The sequence below is a fragment of the Pteropus vampyrus genome, unplaced genomic scaffold (assembly GCF_000151845.1).
Source record: "Pteropus vampyrus isolate Shadow unplaced genomic scaffold, Pvam_2.0 Scaffold1, whole genome shotgun sequence".
Taxonomy (NCBI): Eukaryota; Metazoa; Chordata; class Mammalia; order Chiroptera; family Pteropodidae; genus Pteropus; species Pteropus vampyrus.
In genome coordinates this window covers 16,787,879-16,811,545 of record NW_011888782.1, presented here as the reverse complement: position 1 = coordinate 16,811,545, position 23,667 = coordinate 16,787,879, and the positions used below count along the sequence as shown (strand labels likewise).

The 23,667-nt window shown below is 38.0% G+C and overlaps 1 protein-coding gene and 1 long non-coding RNA gene across 4 annotated transcripts in view; one reads left to right on the top strand and one right to left on the bottom strand.

Annotated features, from left to right (window-relative positions):
* Positions 1-4,457, bottom strand: part of LOC105288686 — a 62,236-nt gene extending 57,779 nt beyond the window's left edge. For 2 of the 3 annotated variants that reach the window (XR_002781907.1, XR_002781903.1), the window contains exon 1: positions 3,862-4,444. This is a non-coding gene — a long non-coding RNA (uncharacterized LOC105288686). Of the gene's footprint in view, positions 1-3,861 lie in introns of all 3 variants that reach the window. The other variant, XR_002781901.1, reaches the window with a different exon arrangement.
* A 30-nt stretch (positions 4,458-4,487) lies between these two features.
* DYNC1LI1 (dynein cytoplasmic 1 light intermediate chain 1) overlaps positions 4,488-23,667 on the top strand; it is a 29,941-nt gene continuing 10,761 nt past the window's right edge. The window contains exons 1-5 of the mRNA XM_011361963.2: positions 4,488-4,739; positions 4,951-5,024; positions 20,584-20,700; positions 21,418-21,648; positions 23,474-23,643. Of these exons, the coding sequence (XP_011360265.1) occupies positions 4,594-4,739; positions 4,951-5,024; positions 20,584-20,700; positions 21,418-21,648; positions 23,474-23,643 (738 nt within the window). The 5' untranslated portion in view covers positions 4,488-4,593. The remainder of the gene's footprint in view (positions 4,740-4,950; positions 5,025-20,583; positions 20,701-21,417; positions 21,649-23,473; positions 23,644-23,667) is intronic.

Below are 23,667 nucleotides of genomic sequence, written 5' to 3'. Positions count from 1 at the left end.
TATGTTTAAGAAACAGTGGTGAGACCAGTGAGGCTGGATGGGAGAAATTGAGGGAGAGAGTGGAGCAGAAAAGTTCAGAGAGGCAGTGAAGCCAGATACTGTACAGCCTTGTGGGTCTTTGTAAGAATTTGGCTTTTTACTGATTAAAATGAGGAGCCACTGTAGGTTTTAGGTAGAAGAGTGACATGATCTGGCTTATACTTTAAAAAAATTCTTCTGGTTGCCATGTTGAAGTGCCTTTTACAGTAATTTAGGAAAGACAGCTCAGGCTAAGGTGGTACCAGTGAATGAATGATAAAAAGTTGGATTGTGGGTATATTTTGAAGGTAGACACAGGATTCCCAATGGATTCGATGTGGGGTATGAGAGAAATAGAGAAGTCAAGAAGAAAGACTTAGGCAACCCATGAGTTGCCACCTAGTGGGAAAGGCCATGAGTAGAGCAGCTGTTGCAGGGAAAAGTCAGTTCATTGTGAAGCACACTGAGTTTGAGGTGTGCTATTAGACATCCCTGTGGAAATATGGAATTAGCGGCTGGATTTATTAATCTGGATTTCCAAATGGAGCTCTTTGCAAGAGAGATAAATTTGGGAGTTTTTATCATATGGATGGAATTTAATAGAACTGGATGAGATCACCAAGGGAGTAAGTATAGATAGAGAAGAGGAACAAAGACTGAGCTCTTGAGTCCTTTAACTTTAATTGTTCAGGAAAAAATGAGGAAATGGTGAAGTAGACTGAGAAGAAGCAGCTAGTGAGGCAGGGTAAAAAAATAAATAAATAAATAAAAGACAACATGGTGACAAGGAAACCATGTAAAGGATATCCAGAACTGATTAACTATATCATGTGCTGCTGACAGATGAAGAAAGACAAGGATGGAGAATTTATCATTAAATTTAGCAACAAAGAGGTCACTGATGACAAGGATTAGAGCAGAACCTGTGGAGTCATAGGGGTAAAAGTCTGACTGAAGGCAAGGGGGAAGAGGTATTGAAGATAGCCAATAAAGACAACTATTTTCGAGAGTTTTGTTGTTAAAAGGAGGAAAGAAATGTAGCAGTAGCTGGGGAAGGAGTAGGGTTAAGGGAAATTTCTTTTTTTTGAAGATGGGAGAATTAATAGCATATTTTTATGCTAATGGAAATGATCCAGTGGAGATCAATAAATGATTAGAGAAAAGGGGGGAAGAATTGTTGGAGCAATATCTTTTGAGTTGAGGAGAGGAGATAAAATCTAGTGCATAAGTGGAGAGATTGCTTTAGTGTTAAGAGTATGGATTATTCTATGATAATTGGCAGGATAATTGGTATGAAAGCGCAGATACTGAAATGGGGGTAAATGTGTTAGTGGAAATCTGTGGAAGTCCTGAAGGCCTCCAAGGAGGAAAAAAAACCCCACATACACACACAACAAAGGATTAGGAATCAGAATGGCTTTGGATTTCTCACTGGCAACACTAAAATCCAGGAGACAAGGGGTAAATTAAGGCCTTTAAAAACCTACAGGAAGATACTTTGCAACATAAGAATTCTATACCCACCCACACTATAACTAAATGAATATAGACTAAATGCACGTTCAAACATACAAGGTGTACTGATATCATCTGTTTGCCTCTTCAGATCCACTCTACACCCTTCTCTAGCCTTTCTGCTCACGGAGGTAGACCTGCATGGACTCTTTCATTTGAGTTCTTTTGCCCTCTGGCTTCTGGTTGGGTTTGGCCAATGTGAGACACTAGCAAGATATCAGGGGACAGAAGGAAATAGGTCAGTCCTGTGTTCCTTCACTGAAAGCCACAGATCTTGTTGGGCAACTCTTTCCTATAGCTGCAGCTCTCTTTGGATTCTAGTAAACATTCCTTCCTCTTTCCCTTCAGGCCTAAATCTTCCTGCTGTTGTGAGCTCCATATATTAACAATGTTCACACCATTATAAATAGTTCCTTCAATAAGTTTTCATCTAGAATCCCCTTAATAATTCCATTTTTTTTTTTTTCTGGCTAGACCTTGCCTGGATATGCAGGTCTCTAAAAATATGGTCAATACCTTTTCTCATAAAACTATTGGAGGAACTTCTCCGCTAAATAAGAAAAAAAGAAACGGACGACAGAGGAATGAGGCAAAGGGAACAACATGAAAGGAGATCCCAAGATGACACCTGTGTATTAGGTATACAGAACCACCGATTTAAGTTGGCACAGGCTAGAAAGTTCTTAAAGACGTCTTGAAGATGAAACTGTTAGACTATCTAATGAGGAATTTTACACAACTGGGATAAAAATTTGAGACTGAATTAGAGTTAAGGAAATAAAAATCTAAGGAAATGAAAACCAGACAGTTAATTTTAGTTTTAACAAAAAGTTGAGCCAGTAAGAAAGGTAATAATAACAGGAAAATAGCTCAACTGTAAACGGCATTTATGCAACAAAAATTTCAAGGAACTGCTAAATTCTTTCCTTTTATAGATGTCCTTATAATACATATTCTCTATTTTTGTTATGCAGAGATTTCCATAGAAAGTATTTATCTTAACAGCATCTAAAGCTACCAAAACTTTTATTCTAACTTGATTTAACCTGGGCCTTTAATACAGTGGAAAGTTAAAATCTCAGTTTCTACCTCTGAGCATGAGACCTGGGATAAATTACTTAATTTCAGAACCCTTACAAAGTATGGGTATTGCAAATCACACCACGTAGAGTGCCTGGCACATAGTAGGCACTCATAAATGACCACTCTTGTCAGCAATCTTAATGAAATAATGCTGGATAGAGATATTATAAAACCACAAGGAATACAACTTTGACCTCAATGTAAACGGGTAGTTAGGCACCTAGAAGTGATGAGGCATTGGAAGCCTGATCCTATTATAAAATTAATACTTCCCAGACTAAGTGAATATTATATGGAACTGACAACTCTGTATATAAACAAAACTAAGGAAAAAATGCTGAGGAAAAAAGATGAAAAAAGATGACTGAAGGGACAAAGTACAGAGAGTCAATCAACTCTTGGAGGGACCAAATGCAGTATATAAGTTCTCCTTTACAGTAGTGATTTAAAGTCCTAGATTCCTCTGGAAGTCCCTGTCCTGCTTGTCAACATAGAAAGTCTGGGATCCCAAGACAAGGTTCTGCCGCCTTTCCTAATCATACAAAAAAAAAAAAATGAAGCGTTTTAGCTGCATGATTTCTTTGCGCCCATCAAGTCCAGGGGTTGGTCAGATATTAATGGTTTGAAAGCTAAAGGAAAACATCAGCTATTAATAATAAACATGTATCGAACACTTAAGATGTGTCCGTCCCTGTTCTAAGCCATTTTACCTGAATCATCCCATTTAATCTTCATAACAATTCTATGTCCTTTTATTCCCATCTTATCTATAAGTTAAGTGAGACTCAGAGAGGTTAACGAAATTGCCTAAGGTTACATAGCCAGTAAACTGATAGAGCTGAGTCTAAATTCAGATTTACCAGTCTCCAAAGCCATTTAGGCTTCTAACCGCAATGTTAATGTATAGCAAATAGTCTTTAGCTGTGGATTTTCTCACTAGCCTGACAGCGTTAATGACATCACATATGAGCAAGCGAGGTTCAGATAAGAGATGATTGCCATAATGGACAAAAGCCAGACCATTTTGAGCAACTGCTCTTGCAAGGTGTAATAAGATAGAGTCTTAAAACCGTCAGCTTTCTGGACATTGAGCTCAGACATTCAAACATACTTAACCAATAACGTTCTGAGAGCAAAGGGGTTATTTTAGGTTATAAAATAACCTCCATTTGTGTATCCCAGTACCCACTGCACCTGCCATCTTAAGTGTTGAATATATGTCTGTTGATTGGATGGATGACTCACCTAGGGGGCCTTTTCAAATCTCATTCGGAGCATCTCATACAAAAGTCCAGAGCATTAAAGCAAGCCACATCAACACTTTTTTCTCAGGCAGCAGCTTAAGGAGTGGGAGAACCTGCCTCTGATGTGGGACAAAGATTTGAGAAACACGTCGCCACCTGAGAATGCAAAACGCAAGCCCAGAAATCGGGGGCTACAGTAACACTGCAGACCGGGATGCACAACGGCCTCTTCTGCAACGGAGATGTCTATTTCCATCTAGGCGCCTGTGAAGCGCCGTTGTAGGCGGGAGACCGGCGCTCAGACTGAACGGTGGGATTGCAATGACAGTGCAAGAATTCCCAGCCGGCTGCGGGGTATGCGGACCCGACAGAAGAGTGGGAGGGAGCACTCTTCACTTGACACACCCCAACCCGCCCTGCTGCAGCCCAAGGCTGTGGGTGGAGCAGTGGGAAGCGATTCAACACGCTGAGCGCTACCGAACTGGGGTTGCAGCACATCGGCCTACCATGCCGCCGGCGCAAGCGCACCCCCTCCGCGCCCGCCAGCCTGTGGCGCACGCGCAGTTCCTCCTCTCTCGCTCCGTCAGTCCCTGCAGGGCCCGGGGCTACGCCCCCGCAGACCCCGCCCCGCTCCCGTGCGCCGAACGCTCCATATCCGGGTTCCCGCTGCTGCTGCCGCGGCCGCCGCCTCGCTCATTCAGCTTTGCCGGGAGTGGTGTGATTCCCGACCAAGATGGCGGCCGTGGGGCGAGTCAGCTCCTTCGGCTCCTCTCCGCCGGGATTAGTTTCGACTTACACGGGCGGCCCCTTGGCCAACGAGCTAACGTCGGGCAACGGCGGCGCTGCAGCAGGCGACGACGAGGACGGGCAGAACCTTTGGTAACGACCCCATCCCTCCCTAGATCCCCGCAGGCACTCCCGGCCCTGCGGACGCCTTGGGATCCCGTGCCCGCCGGAGCTCGGCGCCGGGCCCAGGCCACCGGGTTTTCGGCAGCCCCCGCCCAGGCGCGCCGAAGCCATGTCCATCCCTCCCGCGCTGCGGCCCCGGTCCCTGGCCCCCGGCCTCAGCGTGCGCCTTGCTCCCCGTTAGGTCCTGCATCCTCAGCGAGGTCTCCACCCGCTCGCGCTCCAAGCTCCCCGCGGGGAAGAACGTACTGCTGTTGGGTAAGTGTCCCCTGCCTCGCCCCGCCCCGCCTGGCCTCCACTCCGGCCGGGGTCCGGGTCCGCCTGCCGGCTCGCCCGCTCGCTTTGTGCGGACTGAGGGCCCTGACCCCGCCCCGCCTTCTGACCTGTCGCTGACAGCTGGGCGAGAAGGGGAACCGGGATCCCTGCCCCAGGACCTGCAGGGACCCGCCCTCCCCAGAGCCCTTTCTCCTCCGCTGGATGTGGGGAGGACCTGACAGCCTCCCCTGGCAAGGACAGAATTCGATAGCCCATCTGAGGGATTCTAGTGGCTTGGGGTTTACTTAGAAAATAAGGACGATTTTTCTTTCATAACAAAAATTGGTAGCAGGAGGCTTTTTGCGAGAGCTCTAGTGCAAATGGTATGCCATTAATATTTAATAGCCGACTCTTTGTATAATTGACAGAGAATCTAGAAATGAGACCTGGTAGTCGTGATAAATGTTTTTATTTGATTCGGCTTTTTTGCGTACAAAGGGCTCGTGTTGCAGCTGCCTTTTTAACTGTCACATATTCTGAAATTTGTAAAGGGCAGTAGGATACCTTCCTAGTTAAGCCCCTTCGGCCTAATGTGTGTAATGAGGAGAATGGTCCAGTGTCTCAGTTCTCCTGATCTATATCCCCTCTGCTCTCTGGAAGTTATACATTTTGTTAATTGATTCTAGGAATGAGAGTAGAGGACAGCAAGGGAGAACAATTCACAGGTTCATAATTTTTGTGGGCTTAGCTTAGAGGCATTTACAGAAGTTTTTTTATTCTTTAAATGTGAGATGTTGCAGTTTGGCTTATACGATGATGGTTAAATTTTAAAACTTTGGCATTTGTGTCTCGACTATTTTTGTTATGTACATGTAAGCATAAGAAAGAAAAAGTCAAATCTACTTGACAAGATCTGCTTTTAATAGGCATGTTTAGGTAAAAACAAATTACTTATTTTTCATGAACTGCTGCCAATCTAAATGTGATTCTTGCCATTCTTTAAAGTCACATGGAGCTACTTGAAAATACTTTTATACCTTTGTTTTTAATGTGATTGAAAGTACCTACTGCAGATTAACCTGGATTCAGTCGTGGCTCTATCACATACTAGCTTGATGATCTTGAGCAAATTCCTTGACATCTATTATATTATAGAAATAATAATGCCTAGCTTCTAGAATTATGGGGAGGACTGAATGAGATGTTTGTAAAGTGATAACACCATAGTGACTTTTTTATGATGGATTTGTCTTAACTGGATTAGAAAATATTTGATCAGAACTCTCTTTAAAAATTGAATTAGCGCCTATGTAAGTGATACTTATAGGGCAAAGATAGATTAGGATCCAAAAGCAAAAAAATTTTAGAAAATCTTTGAAATTTATTAATTTAAACAAATTAGTATTAATTACTATACTAAAATGGACAAGACAGTGTGACCTTATTGAAATGAATTATATTTTAATTACTCCAAGTTAAGGCTTTTCAAGAATTGCCATTGTAAAGATAAGATTCCTTAATTTTGTTTTTATTTTATAAATTCCTCTCAACTATTCCTGTGCATTAAATATTAGGTGGTTCTATTTCTAGTGAAATAAAAGTGACAGTTTTGTTAATTTCTCGATGTATCTAATTTGCACTAAGGTTGCACCATGCTTTTTTTTTAACCTGCTTTGACACTGGGTCCGTTCACGTGACAGTGTACCAAGAGGCCCCAGGATCTTCCATCCCTCCATAGTAAAATAGATTAAATTTCCTTTTTTATGAGCTTAATATTCATAAAGCTCCATGTAGTATCAAGTTACATGAGCTTGAAATTAAAGTTTTTTATATGAGTTCTGTTGGAATTTTCATCAAAGTCCTTTTTAGCTTTGGAAGAAGCAAATAACAGATTTTTATACTGATTGCATAAATAGGATTAATTTTCCAGAAAAGCTCTAAATATTTCTTAAGGATATCTAACCATCACGTATTATGGCAGCATTCAGTCTGTGCTGGTTGAGGGAATAAATATATAAATAGAGATTGTGGTTTTCTTTGTTATGAGTTTGAAGCTGCTAGGCAGGAGGATGCTTAGCCTTAATATGCCTTTCATGAATTATGGTAATCTCTGGAGTTCCATATTTAAAAAAAAAAAAAAAATGAGACTTTAACAAGGTTTTACATTTCCAGAAATAACCTAGAATAGGAATGATCACAGCTTAATATACCTCAGACACAAATTGCAGTTTAACCTTAGCTTGCTGCATGTTTTCCCTACCCATTGCCTATGGGAGAAAAGGGCCAGGACTAGCAATGTGTCAGCCACTCTCAAAGCATTTTCATATAAATCTTAGTTTACCTCCTCTTCCCCCTCCCGTCACCCAAATGTAGGAGATAGATGCTAGCACCAATTTTTGGATGAGATAAATTTTTTAAACCTTATAAGTGAGTTTTTCAGGGTCACGCAGCTATAAAGATGCTGTGTTCTGTGACTCTGGCATGTTCTTCCAACTTGATAGAAGTTCCTGCAAGAGGGAAAATGCCGTGTACTCTTCCTACTGCATAATTTTTTTTAAAAAGCTACCTTTGAGTGAAAGTACTAGTAATTATTTTAAAATAAAATCCAAATACTTGTTAGAATTCTAGGATGTAGCTTTTTAAGAGACACCACTGTGTTTAAGTAATCATTTATCTGCTTAGGCCTGAACCTTCATGAAACCCAGAAACACTATGACATTAGTGTTTACCCATTCTCTTTCTTGAAACAGTTTGAGAATGAGCTTCAGCAAAGGTTTTTAATATTAAAGGCAAAAACTTCTTGTGCATGTTTGTGTGTGTGTGTGTGTGTGTGTATGTGTGTGTGCGTGCGTGCGCGCGTTTGTGTATTTTAAATAGGATTTAACTCATGGATTGTTCCTTTAGGAACTATTTTTTTTCTTAAGCTTTATATTTAATCAATTTTTACTACAGTGATATTTGAATAGCTGCTTTTAAGGGCACTTTCTCTATATCTTGGTTACTTTCCCATGTTTCGATAAGAAAACTCCTAAGAATAATAATAAGAACAATTAATATTTACAGAAAATTTACATGTACCAGCCATTGTAAGATCGTTTATGTACTGCATTTATCCCTTAAACATCAGGAAACGGACACAGAGCTGTTAAGTAAATTGCTGTAGGGTTACACAGCCAGAAAGAGTCAATGTTAGAATTCTAAATTGTACAGCCTGGCCCCAGAGTCAGTATTCTTAACCTGTCCACTGGGCTGTCTGCCTAGAGGAAAAAAGCTTTCTTAGTAGGAAAATTAAGAAGGTATTTAGCAATTATTAAGAAATTTTATCTGATTCTCCTAATGTATCTGTTTCATTACAGAACTCATTGATTTAGAGTAATTAATTGTCTACTAAGATACTTATGTAAACGTGGCCCCCAGTACAGTCCCTGGCTTATAGATAGGACATCAGTATAACTTTCTTATTTGAGGTATGAATTAATGAAAGCTAGTTGGCTCTTTGCTAAGTCTTATAAGCCTCATTTTTCTCATCCGTAAATTAAGATATTTGGATTTAGTGATCACCAAAGTCTTGTCTGATCTGGCAGTCTATAATTTTTTTAAATTCTAAAGCTTGTGAGTTATTAAATATTTTTAAAGAAATGTTTTGAAGACATATCGTAATTGGGTTTAAATTAATAAAGTATTTCCTTTTAGATGTGGGCTGAGTTCACCCAGGGAAGAAATTTAGAGTCTCTATTTTCCCTGAAGGCACTAGTCCAGGATAGTGTACAGCCAAAAAAATCCCACATAATGCTGAGCATCATAAGGAAATATGTTTGAAACAGCCTTCTTTCTTATTCAGGAACAAAACTAGCTACTGTTATGCCTGAATTATTGCAAGTAGGAAACCTCAAGATATACACAGGGGAACTAGAGATCTGTTTAGAGAAATGACTTCTCAAGGAAGTAGATGGTTTTCCATGTGCAGGCTGACTCCGAAAATAATGAGATTGTTCAGTCTGAAACTATTAATCTTGTGAGAAGCTGAGATTAAAGACCATCAAAGTTACATGACTTGTGAGAAACAGATTTTATCAGTTGAAGTATGTTAATGCAGTTTTCTGGCATGATTGGTTAGAGATGCCAGGAATAGAATGTTATCACATATATGATATTGGATTGGTAATTTTCAAAGAATTAAAATTATTTACTGCATGTTATATGTTACTACTACTGAAAATATACCAAATATAAAATGTTTTGAGAGTCTAGTGGCACATTGGTATTTTATGATGGTCAGGATTATTGACCTATTATGTAAAAGGCCAGATTCTAAATAATTTAGGCATTTTGAGCCATATGGTCTCTGTTGTAACTATTCGGCTCTGCTCTCGTAGCCCCCAAACAGCCATAAACAATACACAGTACATAAATGAATGGGTGGGACAGTGTTTAATAAAACTTTATTTACAAAAACCGGCAGCAGACTTGATTTGGCCTGTGGGCTAAAGTTTGTGGACCCCCTCTTTAACTTATTATGGGCATTGATTTTATCAATAAGCACAGATGCTACATAATCGGTACTCAATAAATAAATGTTGGATGAATGATGACCAGCTTTTACTTAAAGTATCATTGTTATTCCAGCTAGAGGTGTAGTCCGAATATAGGTTTAAAAAGTATGAAGAGAAGTTCATGTATTTTTCCCAGTGCTTTTGTCAGAAACAGCTGGAAGAACCACAGATGTAGGCTGGTAGAGTGGTAATTCAGCTGACGTGAAGTCCACGTGAGAGAGAATGTCAGCAAAAGCACTTTGATAATGTAAAACTGAGAAAAGCCTTGAGCTAGGAAAAAGGAAGGACCCAAGCTCAGCATGAGACTTTTAATAAGTGAGTGACCATGAATTAACCTTTTTGGGCCTTATTTTATTTGCAACGTCAGGGCAGTGGCTGTTAGAAAGTCCTCACAGTTTATCTCTTTATTCATTTGTTCATCAAACACTTATCTGAATGTGCTGTGTATAAAATACTTTGCTCAGTCATCTAGGGAAAACAGTGCTAAGATTCAGTCCCAGACCTCTAGGAGCTTATAAACTCCTATAGTAAAAATCAAATATGTCAGTATGAAATAATCGGTAAAAAGGTCACATGAGATTTTATGGAAAAAGGTATCAGTAAAATTTTGCTAAGTAGGGTGAGGAGGAGAACACTGTGGGCTGTGCACTAAGGAACTTGCTACAGTAGCTAAAACCTGGTGAAAAGGACCCAGGCAGCTCAAATTTGCTGGAGTTGGTATCTAGAGGTACCATGTCTGGGAGTCAGCCCTTCCTGCCTGTTGAAGTGGGGGATTGTGGGCACATTACAATCTCCTGACTTGTTGAGATTCTTTCATACTTCATGGGATTAAGAGAACTAAAATTATGTCTAAAATACTTTCCTCTTGAAATTGGAAAACACTTTTAAATTATAAAAGCATTACATGTTTCTTGCCAGAGAGAGAGAAAAAAATTGACAAAGAAAATGAAAACGTGTGAAAACCAGTGTTCATTTTTTCTATTTCTGTATTTGTTTTTTAAACAAAATAGGCTCACACTCTATATACTATTTTTAAATCAGTTTTTTTTTTGTTTTTTGTTTTTTTTTAATCAGAGGGTTTTTGTTTTGTTTTGTTTTTTTCATAGTAATAGATATGGTTTTCTCCCTTTCAGTGACTGGATAATATATGTCTATACCATAATAAGAATTGATTGGCAAACAGATTATTATTATACCTCATTTTCCACTTGTCCAGTATTATCTTTGGGATAAATTCCTAGAAGTTGAATTGTTGAGTCAAAAGTATATATCTTTTAAGCCTTTCCATATATTACCAAACAGTTTTCTAGGAAAGTTGTACCATTTTACATTCCTACCATCAGTATGTGAGAATACTTGTTTGTCTAGAACCATTACCAATACAAAGGATTATTCATTTTAATCTTCTCCTGTCTGGTAGGTAGGTTAAAAATTGGCATCTTACTATAAAGGCAGTTTAATTGTAGAATATATACCATATTTGTTGATTAAGAACTATTGCTTTAGTATGATGTTGACCTTCTAGAGCATAGGAACCTTTAATGACCATTGGGATTAACATTTATTGGACTTCATAAATATTAAATTAAACTAATGGTTTTCAGTGTTGGTCTGCAGGAGTGAGGGAAATGATAAAGGATAAGTTCTTAAATTTTATAATATAATGTAAATTGCTGAATGATGATATTCAAAGGTAGGGCTTTGGCCAACCAATGGGATGGGAACATATGTATTATGCCTGTTACCTGGCTGTTCTGGTTGGTGCTTTATTATGTAGCATGTTCATTGTTTTCAAGAAGTGGGTTTTGAGCCCCAAGTTACACAACTGAGCTAGGATTCAAAAATTGGGTTTGTTTAACTTTCTGCTGTTTAGGTACTCCTTAACATTGGAGAGATATAGTCTTGAACAGCCGTGCATAAATGTTTATCTACAACCACAGGGTGCAGATACTGCAGCTGGTTAACAGTCTCCCCCTGCCTTACCTGCAGAGGCAAGGGAAGAGATGCTCCTTGTGAGATAGGAAGCAGATCAAAAGCCCCCACCCTGCCTGGGTGATCCAGATAACCTATGGAAGGCCATGCAGGAGGTCTGAGCCAAAAAGTAGTTCCAATGAAGACCCCTCATGGCTCTTATCACCAGAGCTTTCAGATGAAATAGGCTAATTTATTTTACATCATGCAAGGCCAAATCAAAAATGTCAACTTCACAATGTCGATATCTACTTTGGATAAAGGAATATGGTGGTTAGAATTCTCTCCGTTCTGATTATCATTATGCTGTGAACTATAATGTATCCAACAGAGGTGTGGAAATGTGAATCAAAGCTCTGCGTAGAATGCAGGTATCAGGCACACAAACCTGTGCAAAGCTAGAAAAGTACAGTACTTTAGCCTTCCATAACAACAGAAAAGATGGAGAAAAGGAAGGCAGAGTTCTTAAAGGTATGTCCTCTTTAAGGAAATTTAATATAGAAGTACAAATGTAGATAAAATATAGAGAATAATTTTAATACCATCACTAAAGTGTTCTTTATAGAAGGACTTTCATCTTAGTCTGTTTAAACAGAAACTCTCTACTTATATATAAGTATGTTTACAAATTATTAACTACTTGACTAGCACACTTAAAAGCTGGTGTGTCTGTTTCACTGCCAGTTTAAGGCCACAGAACTGAAGGTAAAGCTTTCTTAGAGTTTACATAGGTTACGTAGATGAATTCCTTCATCTTATCTTCCAATGTCATTCAGCTTGGCTGTGGCAGATCAGCTGAGTATCCACTGCTCAGTCCAATGACTAGAAAGTTTTCCTAAAAGTTTAGTGAAGGAGGTATGTATTATGAGCTTACACTATTAATTAATCTGTTATTGATGAGAGGCAGCCATTGAGTTTTATAAATATGAACAATGAATTGCTTTAATAGATTGTGGTGAAGGCCTGGGAAGGGCAGTTACAGATGAGGTATAGTTATGAAAATAGAGACTGTGGTTGTTTTTAAAGATAAGAATTTTGGTTAAGGATCTTCCATATATCGGATGGGTGCTGTAGAATGAATGTGTACCTCCAAAATTGATATATTGAAATCCTAACCTTCAGCTTAATGGCATGAGGAGGTGGGTCTTTGGTAGATGATTAGGTCATGAGGTCAAACCCTCATGAATGGGGTTAGGACCCTTATGAAAGAGACACCAGCGAGCTTACTGCCTTCTGCCAAGTGAGGGAGGACACAGTGATAAGATGGCTGTCTTTGAACCAGGAAGTGAGCCCTCTCTAGACACCAAATCTGCCAGTACCTTGATCTTGGACTTCCAGACTCCAGAACTGTTGAGAAATAAATGTCTTATTTAAAAGCCACCCATCCTGTGGTACATATTTTTGTCGTAGCAGTCTGAAAAACTAAGACAACATGGTTTCTGTTTCTGATGAGCAAGCAGGGACAGTGTCTGTTAAGAATAGGCTAATGTCTTATCTCTAAGCACTTAAAAAGCAAGGACTTTATATCCTGCTTACTGTTAAGAGAACTTGCCCAAAGAATATTGTTGAATGAAGGGACAGACATGATACACTTACAGTCTGCTGAAGGAAACAAATAAGCTGACACAGCACTGAAGTGTCTTAAGAGTATGGTGTGCTGTTGGGAATACAAAGAAGCGCGCTTAACCAGACTTGTGAAATCAAAGCTTCCTAGAGGGAACTAAATTGAGACTGAAAGGATAAGCTAGGGTTCTCCCTGCTGTGGTGAGAAGAGAAGAATATTCCAGAAAAAAGTGACAGCATGTGTGAAGATTTAGAGTTGGGAGAGGGGAATGCTTCTCTGCTGCACTGGAAAAAGTTGGGAATGACTGGAGTCTAGTATGGGAGCTGTGGGACATGGGGAGAGATGGGCAGGAAAGGCAAGGGGGCTTTTGTAAAGAACCGTGGCCTTTATAGTTTGTCCTGTACTGCAAGAGCAGCAGAAAGACCTTGAAGGGTTTTTTCTGACATCTTAGGAAAGTTCCAGACATATAGAAAGTTGAAGGAATTTTAGTTAATACTTGCACATAAACCTAGATTCTACCATTTACATTTAACTATATTTGCTTTATCACATGTCCCACTATGTGACTGTTTATTTAAAGGCATTTGAGAGTAAATTGCAGATATTAGTTTACTTCCCTCTGAATACTTCAGCTTGCGTATCATTAACTAGAATCTCCTGAAGGGTCTTCAAAGGGAGATGGACATAATGAGATTGTTTCTTGAAGATCTCTCAGTTGTAGGATGGGGAATGAATTGTAGTGTGAATGTTCCTTTTGAGTGGTATGTTTACATAGTGAGGAGAAGAGAACTGGGAGGAGGCCATGTGTTAAGTGCCTAAAGATATAAAAAGGGAAAAAAACAGCCTAACAAATAATGTGATTGGAAGATGTGTATAACCTTAGAGTAAGACTGCATCTTTGCAAATACGTCAGATAAGATTTCTGGAGGTAGTAGGTAACACATGAGATTTTGTTTACAGAATATGACTTCGTTAGCCTTTTCTGGGCCTTTTATAAAGTAGATCTATTTTCAGATGTCCACATTTGCCACTAAGACAAATCATGTAAGAGTTCATTTAGGTGAAGAAAAAGTGACAGCTGCAGTAAATGGTCATTATAATTGAGGCTTAAGACTTACGTAAAGAAGAAATGGGCTTAATATGTGTAAAATATGAATGTTCAATATTCAACCAATTATAACTTCCAACTGCTAATTAAAATTGAAGAGGGGAAAAGAGTAGTTGATAGAAATTTTGTTCCCAGAAAGATTTTTTCAATAAAGTGCTTCTTTAAACATCTTGAGAATCTTTTCTCTGCCAACCACCGTTAGGTATTATAATATTCTTAGGATTAAGATATTCTGGTTTTTTCCCCTCATCCCTTTCTCTTTTGAGAACAAAGGGGAGTTGCCTTCTTGAGAAGGTTGACTTGGATTCTCTCGGGAGGCTTGGATGGATTATTGCCATGCTCCTACAATCTTTGTGATTGTGGCCTGGCTTCAGTTTCCTCATCTGTAAGTAGGGAGGATTTCATTAGAATTCTTTGTAGTCTGTGTGTGTGTACGAAATGTTCTTTTTTCTCAATGTGAACACTTTTAATTTGTTACCAGAAGTGAGAAATTTTGAAATCACAGGGAAGGAACAAATCTCACACTACCATATTTACCATGTTACATTTATTTGACAGTATACTCTTTTTCAAATTTAATCTTGTCATATTTATCTTACAATGGATCCCCAAGGCACTGAATGTTAAGAGGCACAACTATCTTTATCTAAAATTCCAGGAGAGAAGTTGGCTGGTTTAGTAAAACGAACTTCATTCCTAGTCCTTAAAGCAGAATCAGGACAGGAACATAACCACCTATCACTCAGAGGCAGCCCACAGAGAAGAATGCATTAAATCATTTTTATTTTTCTTCTGAAAATAGCAGTGACGCCTAAAAGCAGAAATGCCTTTTTATTTTGTGAATCATATTACAAAAATAATAAATAGTATTGTTTTAATGACCTTTAAAGATAGCAGCACTTTGTATAATGGAAAGAGTATGCTTTGGAGTTAAATTCATGTGAATTCGGGTCCTGGCCCTATGAGACTTTGGATATGATATTTAGTTTTAACAATCCTAAGCCCCAGTATTCACATCTGCCAAATGGGAGATAATCATTGTTACCCCTTAAAGTTGTGTTAGAATTCCTGTGGCTTAAATGGATACAGTAGGCACTCCGCAAACATTTGCTGCTACCGCTGCTCCTATAGAGATAGAAGTGGAAGGCACTGATGGTTCTATTTCACCAGAATATGGGCAAAGGGAGACAAATTACAGTCCTTTAATTTTTATTTGTGGAAACACGTTGACAGACTTGAAATTTCATCATTTTTCTATCCTAATTTCTTAGGCTTTTGCATTTTAAACCCATTAATACACAGAGTTTTTAACTACTCCCAAACTTGGTAAGGGGATCAAATTTGAATCCTTTATTCAGGGATTTGTGACTCTCATATTAATGTTTTGACACTTTTTTTTTGTCGTTTAAGATCTTTTAGTGGCTGCTCTGTAGGAGGCTCAGGACTATGCATTTCTCTGTGAAAGGAGCAGAGTTAATAGGCACTATAGTCACAGGCACTCTCAAGGTACTGGGGATGCAGCAGTAAGTAAAACACAAAGGCCTGTTCCTCTGGAGCTTTGATGCGAGTGGGGGTAGAGAATGACTAAGTAAAATACATATTATGTTAGTAATTTCAGTGAAGAAAAATAAAACAAGAAGGAATAGGAGTGTTGGGAGATTGAGATTTTAAATGAGGTGGTTAAGGGGTGGCCTACCTGAGGAAGTGATGATATTTGAGGGAAGGTGAGATGAAGGTTAGGTAACAGATTTCTGAAGATAGCGTGTTCTAGGCAGAGGGAACTGGGTATAAAGGCCTTGAGGTTGGAATCTTACATTAATAATTATATAAGAATGTTTGGGGGAAAGGTGGCAAATTAATAATATTGTTTTTGTGCATGTTGAAATGTGAAGTGTTTATGGAGAGGCTAAGGCTGGAAGGAAATCTGTGGGAGTCATGTGTGGAGATTCTCTTAGAATTACATAAAGAGTGAGAAGAGTAGAGGACTGAAGAATGGACCCTGGGGAACACAAACCCCGGATAGAGCTGAAAGAGCATCCTGTAGGGAAGACTCAGGACCAGCCACCTCAGAGGTAGGTAGTAGAGCAGGAGAGGGTGGTAGTATTGAAGCTGTGGCAAGGGAGGGGTCTTCTCCCTTAGACGCGCTTCTGTGTCTTCATCTCTCTGCCAGCTCCCGTCCCAATCAGCCTTTGAGTACGGCTGTCTCCACTACCATGGCTAATAGTTTAGGTCAGGCCTACCTCATTTCCTGCTAGAACTCCAATAATAGCCTGTTACCTAGTTTCCTTACTCCTAAACTTACCCTTGTCAATCAGTCTTCCACACTTTGCCATAGCAGTCTTTCTGCAACACCTAAACACTTCCGGTGGCTCTTCGTTATCTTCGGGATAAGGTAACCATCTCAGCTTGGTATGAGATGCCTTTCATGGTCTGGCATCTCCTGTCTGTTCTCACTGTCTGACTCCTTTCTCCCTCACATTGTAAATTTCATGCATTCAAATTTTTTGTTCTACCTAGAAGGACATTTCTTTCCCTCTGGGCCTCTGTGTATGCTTTCCTTACTTCCTGGAATGACTGCCTCTCCATGGTTCATTAATACTACAAGATTTGGCTAGTGTTTCCTTCTCTACAAAGCCCTTTTGACTTCCCAAGCAAAACTAGGATTTTTCCTTAAGGCCAGCTTCCTGGTTTGTTGCTTATCTCTAGTGTAGTCCTAATGACAGTACCTCGAAATTGTCTGCTCTTTGTTTTCCCACTCCAATTTACAAGCTCCTAGAGGATAGCAACTTTGACATATGGATATTTGTATTCCTAGTGCTTGGTTTAGAGTAGTAGATATCTAATGCAGTGATTCTCAAAGTGTGGTCCTTAGACCAGCAACATCAGCAACACTGGGAACTTGTTAGAAATGCAGATTCTCTGGCCCCACCCCAGGCTAACTGAATCAGAAGCTCAGGAGGTGGAGCCCAGCAATGTGTGTTTTAACAAGCTCCACCGCCAGGTGAATCTGATACATTTTTGAGAACCATTAGGCCAGTGAAATGATTGATCAGCAACATTCACACAGAGGAACAACCTGCAGTCTCATAAGAGAGTATCTTGTATTCAATCCTTAGAAGGAAGCAGCCATACTCTAGTGATGGTTGCAAGAACTTAAAATGGTGAGCATATGTGGTTAATTTAAAATTGGCAATATTTTTTTTTGGCGTGCAATATTTTTTGTAAAATAAACATAATATTGATCATTTTAACCATTTATAAAGGTACAGTTCAATAATAGACATTCTAGTTGTTTCTTTTTTTAATTAAATTTATTGGGATGACATTGGTTAATAAAATTATGTAGGTTTCAAGTGTACAGTTCTATAATACATCATCTGTATATTGTGTGTTCACCACCCAAAGTCAGATCTCCTTCCGTCACCATATATTTGACCCCCTTTACCCTTTTCTCCCTCCCCGCTCCTCTCTTTCCTTCTGGTAACCACTAAACTGTTCAGTGTCTATGAGTTTTTGTTTGTCTTGTTCATTTGTTGCTTTCAGTTTTATATCCCACACATGAGTGAAATCATATAGTTCTTGACTTTTTCTGAAGATTGACAATATTTTTGATGTCATGAATTTGGGCTCAAAATCTCTTCTGAGCTTATTGACTTAAACCTTTAAAATCAGATTAAAAGGAACATGCAAACATCATTTAAAGAATCATTAAATGTCACCATTAGAGATAACCAAATAATCAGTGATTTTTTTCTGTCTGATATTATTACGTTTTTTTCTTTTGCTTATGCTTAAGATTATCTATGAGTATATATATTTTTATTCAGAAACCTTTATATTTGAGTCACTTGAAATATTAAAAATAAGTTGAAATACACTGATCTGAAATTTTTTTTGTTCCAAAAGTGTGTATTTATCCTTCCTGCCTGCTTCTCTTCCTCCCTTCCTTTTTTTATTGAAGTATAGTTGATGTACAATATTACAGTAGTTTCAAGTGTACAGTATAGTGATTTGACATTTATATATCTTATGAAGTGATCACTATGATAAGTATAGTAACCAGCTGTCACCATACAAAGTTATTACAGTATTGACTATATTCCCTATGCTGTACATTACATCCTCATGACTTATTTATCTTATAACTGGAAGTTTATACATCTTAATCCCCTTCACCTTTTTTGTCCATCCCTACACTCCCCCTTCATCTAAATTTTTTGACTCTTTTTAAGGTTATCTTTACTTTCTAACATCTTAAGAGAATTAAAGAGAATTCCTGGGTCATATTAAATGAAGTTTTATCTAATTACTGCCTGTTTTTATGGATCTATATATACTTTAGAAAATTCTTATTGAACATTGTATTGTTTTAAGCTTCTGTCATAAGTCTGGGCACTAAGTTTTTGCTTATAATAAATACATTGTTTCTGTGGGATAAGCAGCTTTCAGTTGTCATTTTAACTTAAGAGGACTCCCTTCAGAGCAGGTTTAAGTTCACAGCAAAATGAAATGGGAAGTACAGAGAGTTTCCGAATATTCCCTGTCCCCACATGCACACCCTCCCCCACTGTTGGCATCCTGCACAGTGACTCAATTATTACTGTACTTGCAATCAGTGAACTGATAACTGACATGTTATCATCTAAAGTCCATAGTTTACATGAGAGTTTATTCTTGGTTTGTACATTATGCGGTTTCACAAATGTATAATGACACATATCTAGCATTGTAGTATTATACAGAATAGTCTCACTGCCCTGAAAACCCTCTGCTCTGCCTGTTCATACTCTTTAAAAGGCTTTCAGAGATCTCCTACATGGCGATTTAAATTATTTTTTACTATCTCTAATGCTCATGCCTGTTGAGGTGACTACATAATATTCTTTAAATTTTTTTGGTTTATGTAGTTCTTCAACAATTATAAAACCAAAACAAATTATAAAGTAAATGCTGTAAAAACTATAGAACTGATAAAATTCAAATTAGTAGTCAATATAACAGTGACATTTTACTGAAATTAAATGCCAGTGTTGGGTTTAATAATAGACATAAGTATTTACATATTTTATTTTTCACTGTTTATTATTTCCATTTTGAGCATGATGGATCATCTTGGGAATCATTGTCATTATCATAGATATTACTGTTTTCAACCCAATCTGTTATTTTGATGGGCCATTTTAATAATACACTGCAAAAATATTACTGAAAAATAAGTTTTCATTTAATGGCAAGCTCTTTAATGCCTATTTAAGGCTATACTTATTGCTGTTAAGTATTGGAAAATGGTTCCTAAAAAGAACCAATCTAGCCAGTACAATTGGTTGTAGAACTAACTGCTCTATGACACTTTTTTTTTTTTTTTGAGTTTGGCATGCTCATTCTGCCTGGATTGCTAGGCTTCATCTTGGCACCAATAGGATTATAAACGCCAGTGCAGGGTGGGTACTGAAGTCTTGTGGCAGCACTTAGTTATATAAAGATGGTCATTCAGAAGATCTAAGACATCATTTTTTTTTAAACTTTGACATGAAAATGAACAGTTTTTAAATTCTCAGAGAACTCATTAATCTCCAGGAATGAGTCCTTGGATCTAAGAAACTATTATTAATGTGAATTGCCAACAAATAAATAAGTTTATGAAACAGTGACATGTAGTGTTTAAATAAATTCACAATATAAAAAAATCCTCACCAAAACATTGAATAGCTAGCCTAGTTTTAAATCTTTTAAACTCGTACCAAGTTTAAATCACATGATTTTTTTTGCTGTTAATATTTTTAAAGTCTACGTTTTATTTTTGTCTGTTCTGTATTCCCCCTACCCTTGTTCTTGCCCAACTTCCTACCCACAACTGCCACCCCTCTTACTTGCTGCGTATTTCTTATGGCTTCATGGTTTTGATGAGGCTACAGTCACAATTCCCTGTCCTGGTCGGTTTTGATGTACCATCTATCCTCTGTGAGTGGCCCGTGGGTAGGCACATGACCCAAACTGGGCCAATTAAGAGTGTTTACCTGAGATTTTTCAGACTGAAAGCCAAGAGAGTTCCTTGTACATTAAACTGTGATGACGTGAGAGTTGAACTTCCTGAAAAATACCCACAGAGGAAGCCATTTGTAATAGGCTAGAATAAGAGACTAAACGAGAGGAGCAGAGACAACAGGAGAGAGAATCTTGGAGGTGACATCAATATCTTCAACTCTATAGCTACCTGGTTATCTTCCATGAAATTAACCTTCTGGTTGAAGTTGGTTCCAGTTAGGTCTCTCACTTGGCACTAGAAAGCATCCTTATTTATATCTATGTGTGTGTGTGTGTGTGTATATTCCATATTATTAAAAAGATTTGTCCTTTTTTTTACAGGTGAAGATGGAGCTGGGAAAACAAGCTTAATCAGAAAAATTCAGGGAATAGAGGAGTACAAGAAAGGAAGAGGATTGGAATATTTGTACTTAAATGTTCACGATGAAGACAGGGATGGTGAGTGTCATTTATTTATAACATAAATTTCTTGAAATCTTTCTGAGGTACACTGCTGCTCATATTAGTCTTTGACTTTTATTAGTATGTCATGTTCTGCTAGGAGTCCTGTGTCATGCCAATAGGTTAATAGTTATATTTAGGCATACTTTTATTAGTTTGGGATTGGGATTCATATAGAAACATTTTTAAACATCTTATGGTATTCTGGTGTGCAGACTTTAGTTTTCTTGCTATCCTTGAAGAATCTCAACTTTTCAGTTCATTTTCTCACAAATAGTGAAATAATAATATCCTGTGATTGTTTGCTGACTCCCTTTCAGCTTCTTTTCACTTTTTGTCATAAAAATGTCATCTCCAGCTTTTCTTATCTGATCAGCCATTTTTTTCCCCTATAGATCACTTGCCTTCCTATTTTTTTATATAATATCTTGGCTCTATCTATCGATGGTATGAATAGCAACATGTCATTTAGTCTGTGTTTCGGAATTGAGAAATATGAAGTAGAGGATGCTGGTGTTTCATGTTGGTAGTTAAATCATTTTTCTGAATATTTGTTGGACCTTTACTAAATTGGTAGTTGTGACCTAAATAGTTGAACTTTGTTAAAGGATACATCTCCTATGGAGATGCCCTAAAATACCAAGTAATGTTGTTGGTCGAATGATGAAATAACTTAATCCCGTTGCTTTGGTAACTTTCCTTTGTCTACCGTAGATCAAACAAGATGTAATGTTTGGATATTAGATGGAGATCTGTATCACAAAGGCCTCCTTAAATTTTCACTGGATGCTGGTTCTCTGAAGGACACTCTAGTTATGCTGGTTGTTGATATGTCAAAGCCTTGGACTGCTTTGGATTCTTTACAGAAATGGGCAAGCGTTGTTAGGGAACATATTGACAAATTGAAAATTCCTCCTGAAGAAATGAAAGAAATGGAACAAAAGCGTGAGTAGTCTAAAAATATTAATATGGATTTCAAATACAAATTTTTTAGCTGTCATAATTGTTAGGAATTTTTGACTTTGAATAAGGTTTAAGGAAGGAAACATAATGTGAGTACCGTTTTTGAAATGATGTGCTAGGTTTTAATATAGTTTTTAATTGGAAACATACATAATAGCAGACTCTTTAGTAGAGGTGCCTTTATTCCTTTGCCAAGGCCATATGTGTTCATTTTGGAAAGTACTTTTTCAAGATAAAAAAAAGAAAAAATTTGAATCTTTCTTCAGCTGCTCATTTGCAGCAATATTAGTTGATAAGCAGAGCAATCTTATCAGCCTTGTCAAAATGAAATATGTCCAAAAGGATGTTAATAACGTAAATATAAAGATATTAAGTTGGTTTTATGATTTACAAAGTACATAATATATTTTGTAAATGCCCATGTAAATTGGAAATTTTCATGGAAATTATGAAGATGATATGGGTCATTTCTAATAGATTATAAGCCAGTTGTCACAGTTCTGAAATTCACCAAGAGTGCTTCATTTGCCAATGTTGTACTTTTCTTAAGAAAATATACAGATGGAATACTGCTTTTATGTGTTATTGTTAGCTGATAATAACTTTTAGGGACGAATTGTTAGTGTACTGGAATTTATATGCAAGGAAACAGTGAAAAGTTAAGAGAATGTATATTCTAAGTCATTGAAAAAGATAGTTCTAACTGCTTTTAGTCTGTGCCTTTCTTTCCCTGTTGGCCATAGCCTGTGGGGTTTTTTTCCCCTCTAAATTTAAAGAGGTGGTTCTCAATGTCTGGTCCCAAGACTAGCAGCATCAGTATCAGTAGCCAGGAGGAGCTTGTCAGAAATATAGTATCAGCCCCACCCTAGACTACTGAATCAGAAACTCTGGTGCATGCTCAAACTGGAGAACCATTGTTAGATTTCAGCCTCTGATTCGAAGGGTAGTAGCTACCAGAGCTGCTAAGGGTATATGTATGCCCCTGTGTTCTTGAAGGAACTGCACTTACGTGTTCAAGTTTCCCTCTTCCTCTTTATGACTCTGTATATTTCCTCATATACTGTTTTACACTATGCAGATTTGTTTTGCTTTTAAACGTGAAAAGTGGTCTTATATGGAAATCCCCGTGTGTGTGTGCATTAATGATTGTTTCCTTGAGAATTCCTGGAAGAGGATTACTGAGTCAAAGTATACATTATTAAAGCTCTTGATACATTCAGTTTAATTTAATTTTTAAGTGAAGGTTTAAACAGTCTTACAAATGAGTTCTAAAAATTTATCAGCATTGGTAATGTCTCATCAATTCTCATTAGGGTTACAGAATGAATGTGGCCCAAGATTGCATTTAGGTAAAAAGGAGAAGACCTGTATAAAGATTTTAGAGAAAGGAAGTTAATATTAGAAAGCCACCTAGGACTGTCTTTTAAGATGTGGGATTCTCCCAACACACACACACATTTATTTTTCTTTTATCTTTTTTCAGTACCCTTTGTGAATTAGAGAAGGTAGTGTGAGACAAAGCTAGATTGTGACTTGCCCAAAGTAATTCACAGAAACTAAACTGGGCTTATATTGAGCCCTACTCTTTGGAGCCATTCAGTGTTGTGCTCTGCCTCCTAATAATTAATTTGAGTCCAATGTTTCTGTACTGTCTTTGAAATAGATTCCTCAAATCTTTTTAGTTTTTTCTCTTATACAAGATGAAGTATAAACTCTAGTAAAATACATATTTAAATTAAGGCAGAAAAAGCTACCTGGTGAAATAAAGCAATTTCTAAACTATTAAATTATTTACTTTGATTTTCAGTGATTAGAGACTTCCAAGAATATGTAGAGCCAGGAGAAGATTTCCCAGCTTCTCCTCAGAGAAGAAATACTGTGTCACAGGAAGACAAAGACGACAGTGTGGTTCTGCCTCTGGGTGCAGATACACTTACACACAACTTGGGCATTCCAGTACTAGTAGTTTGCACGAAGGTTAGTTTGCTTCCTAGATGTTCT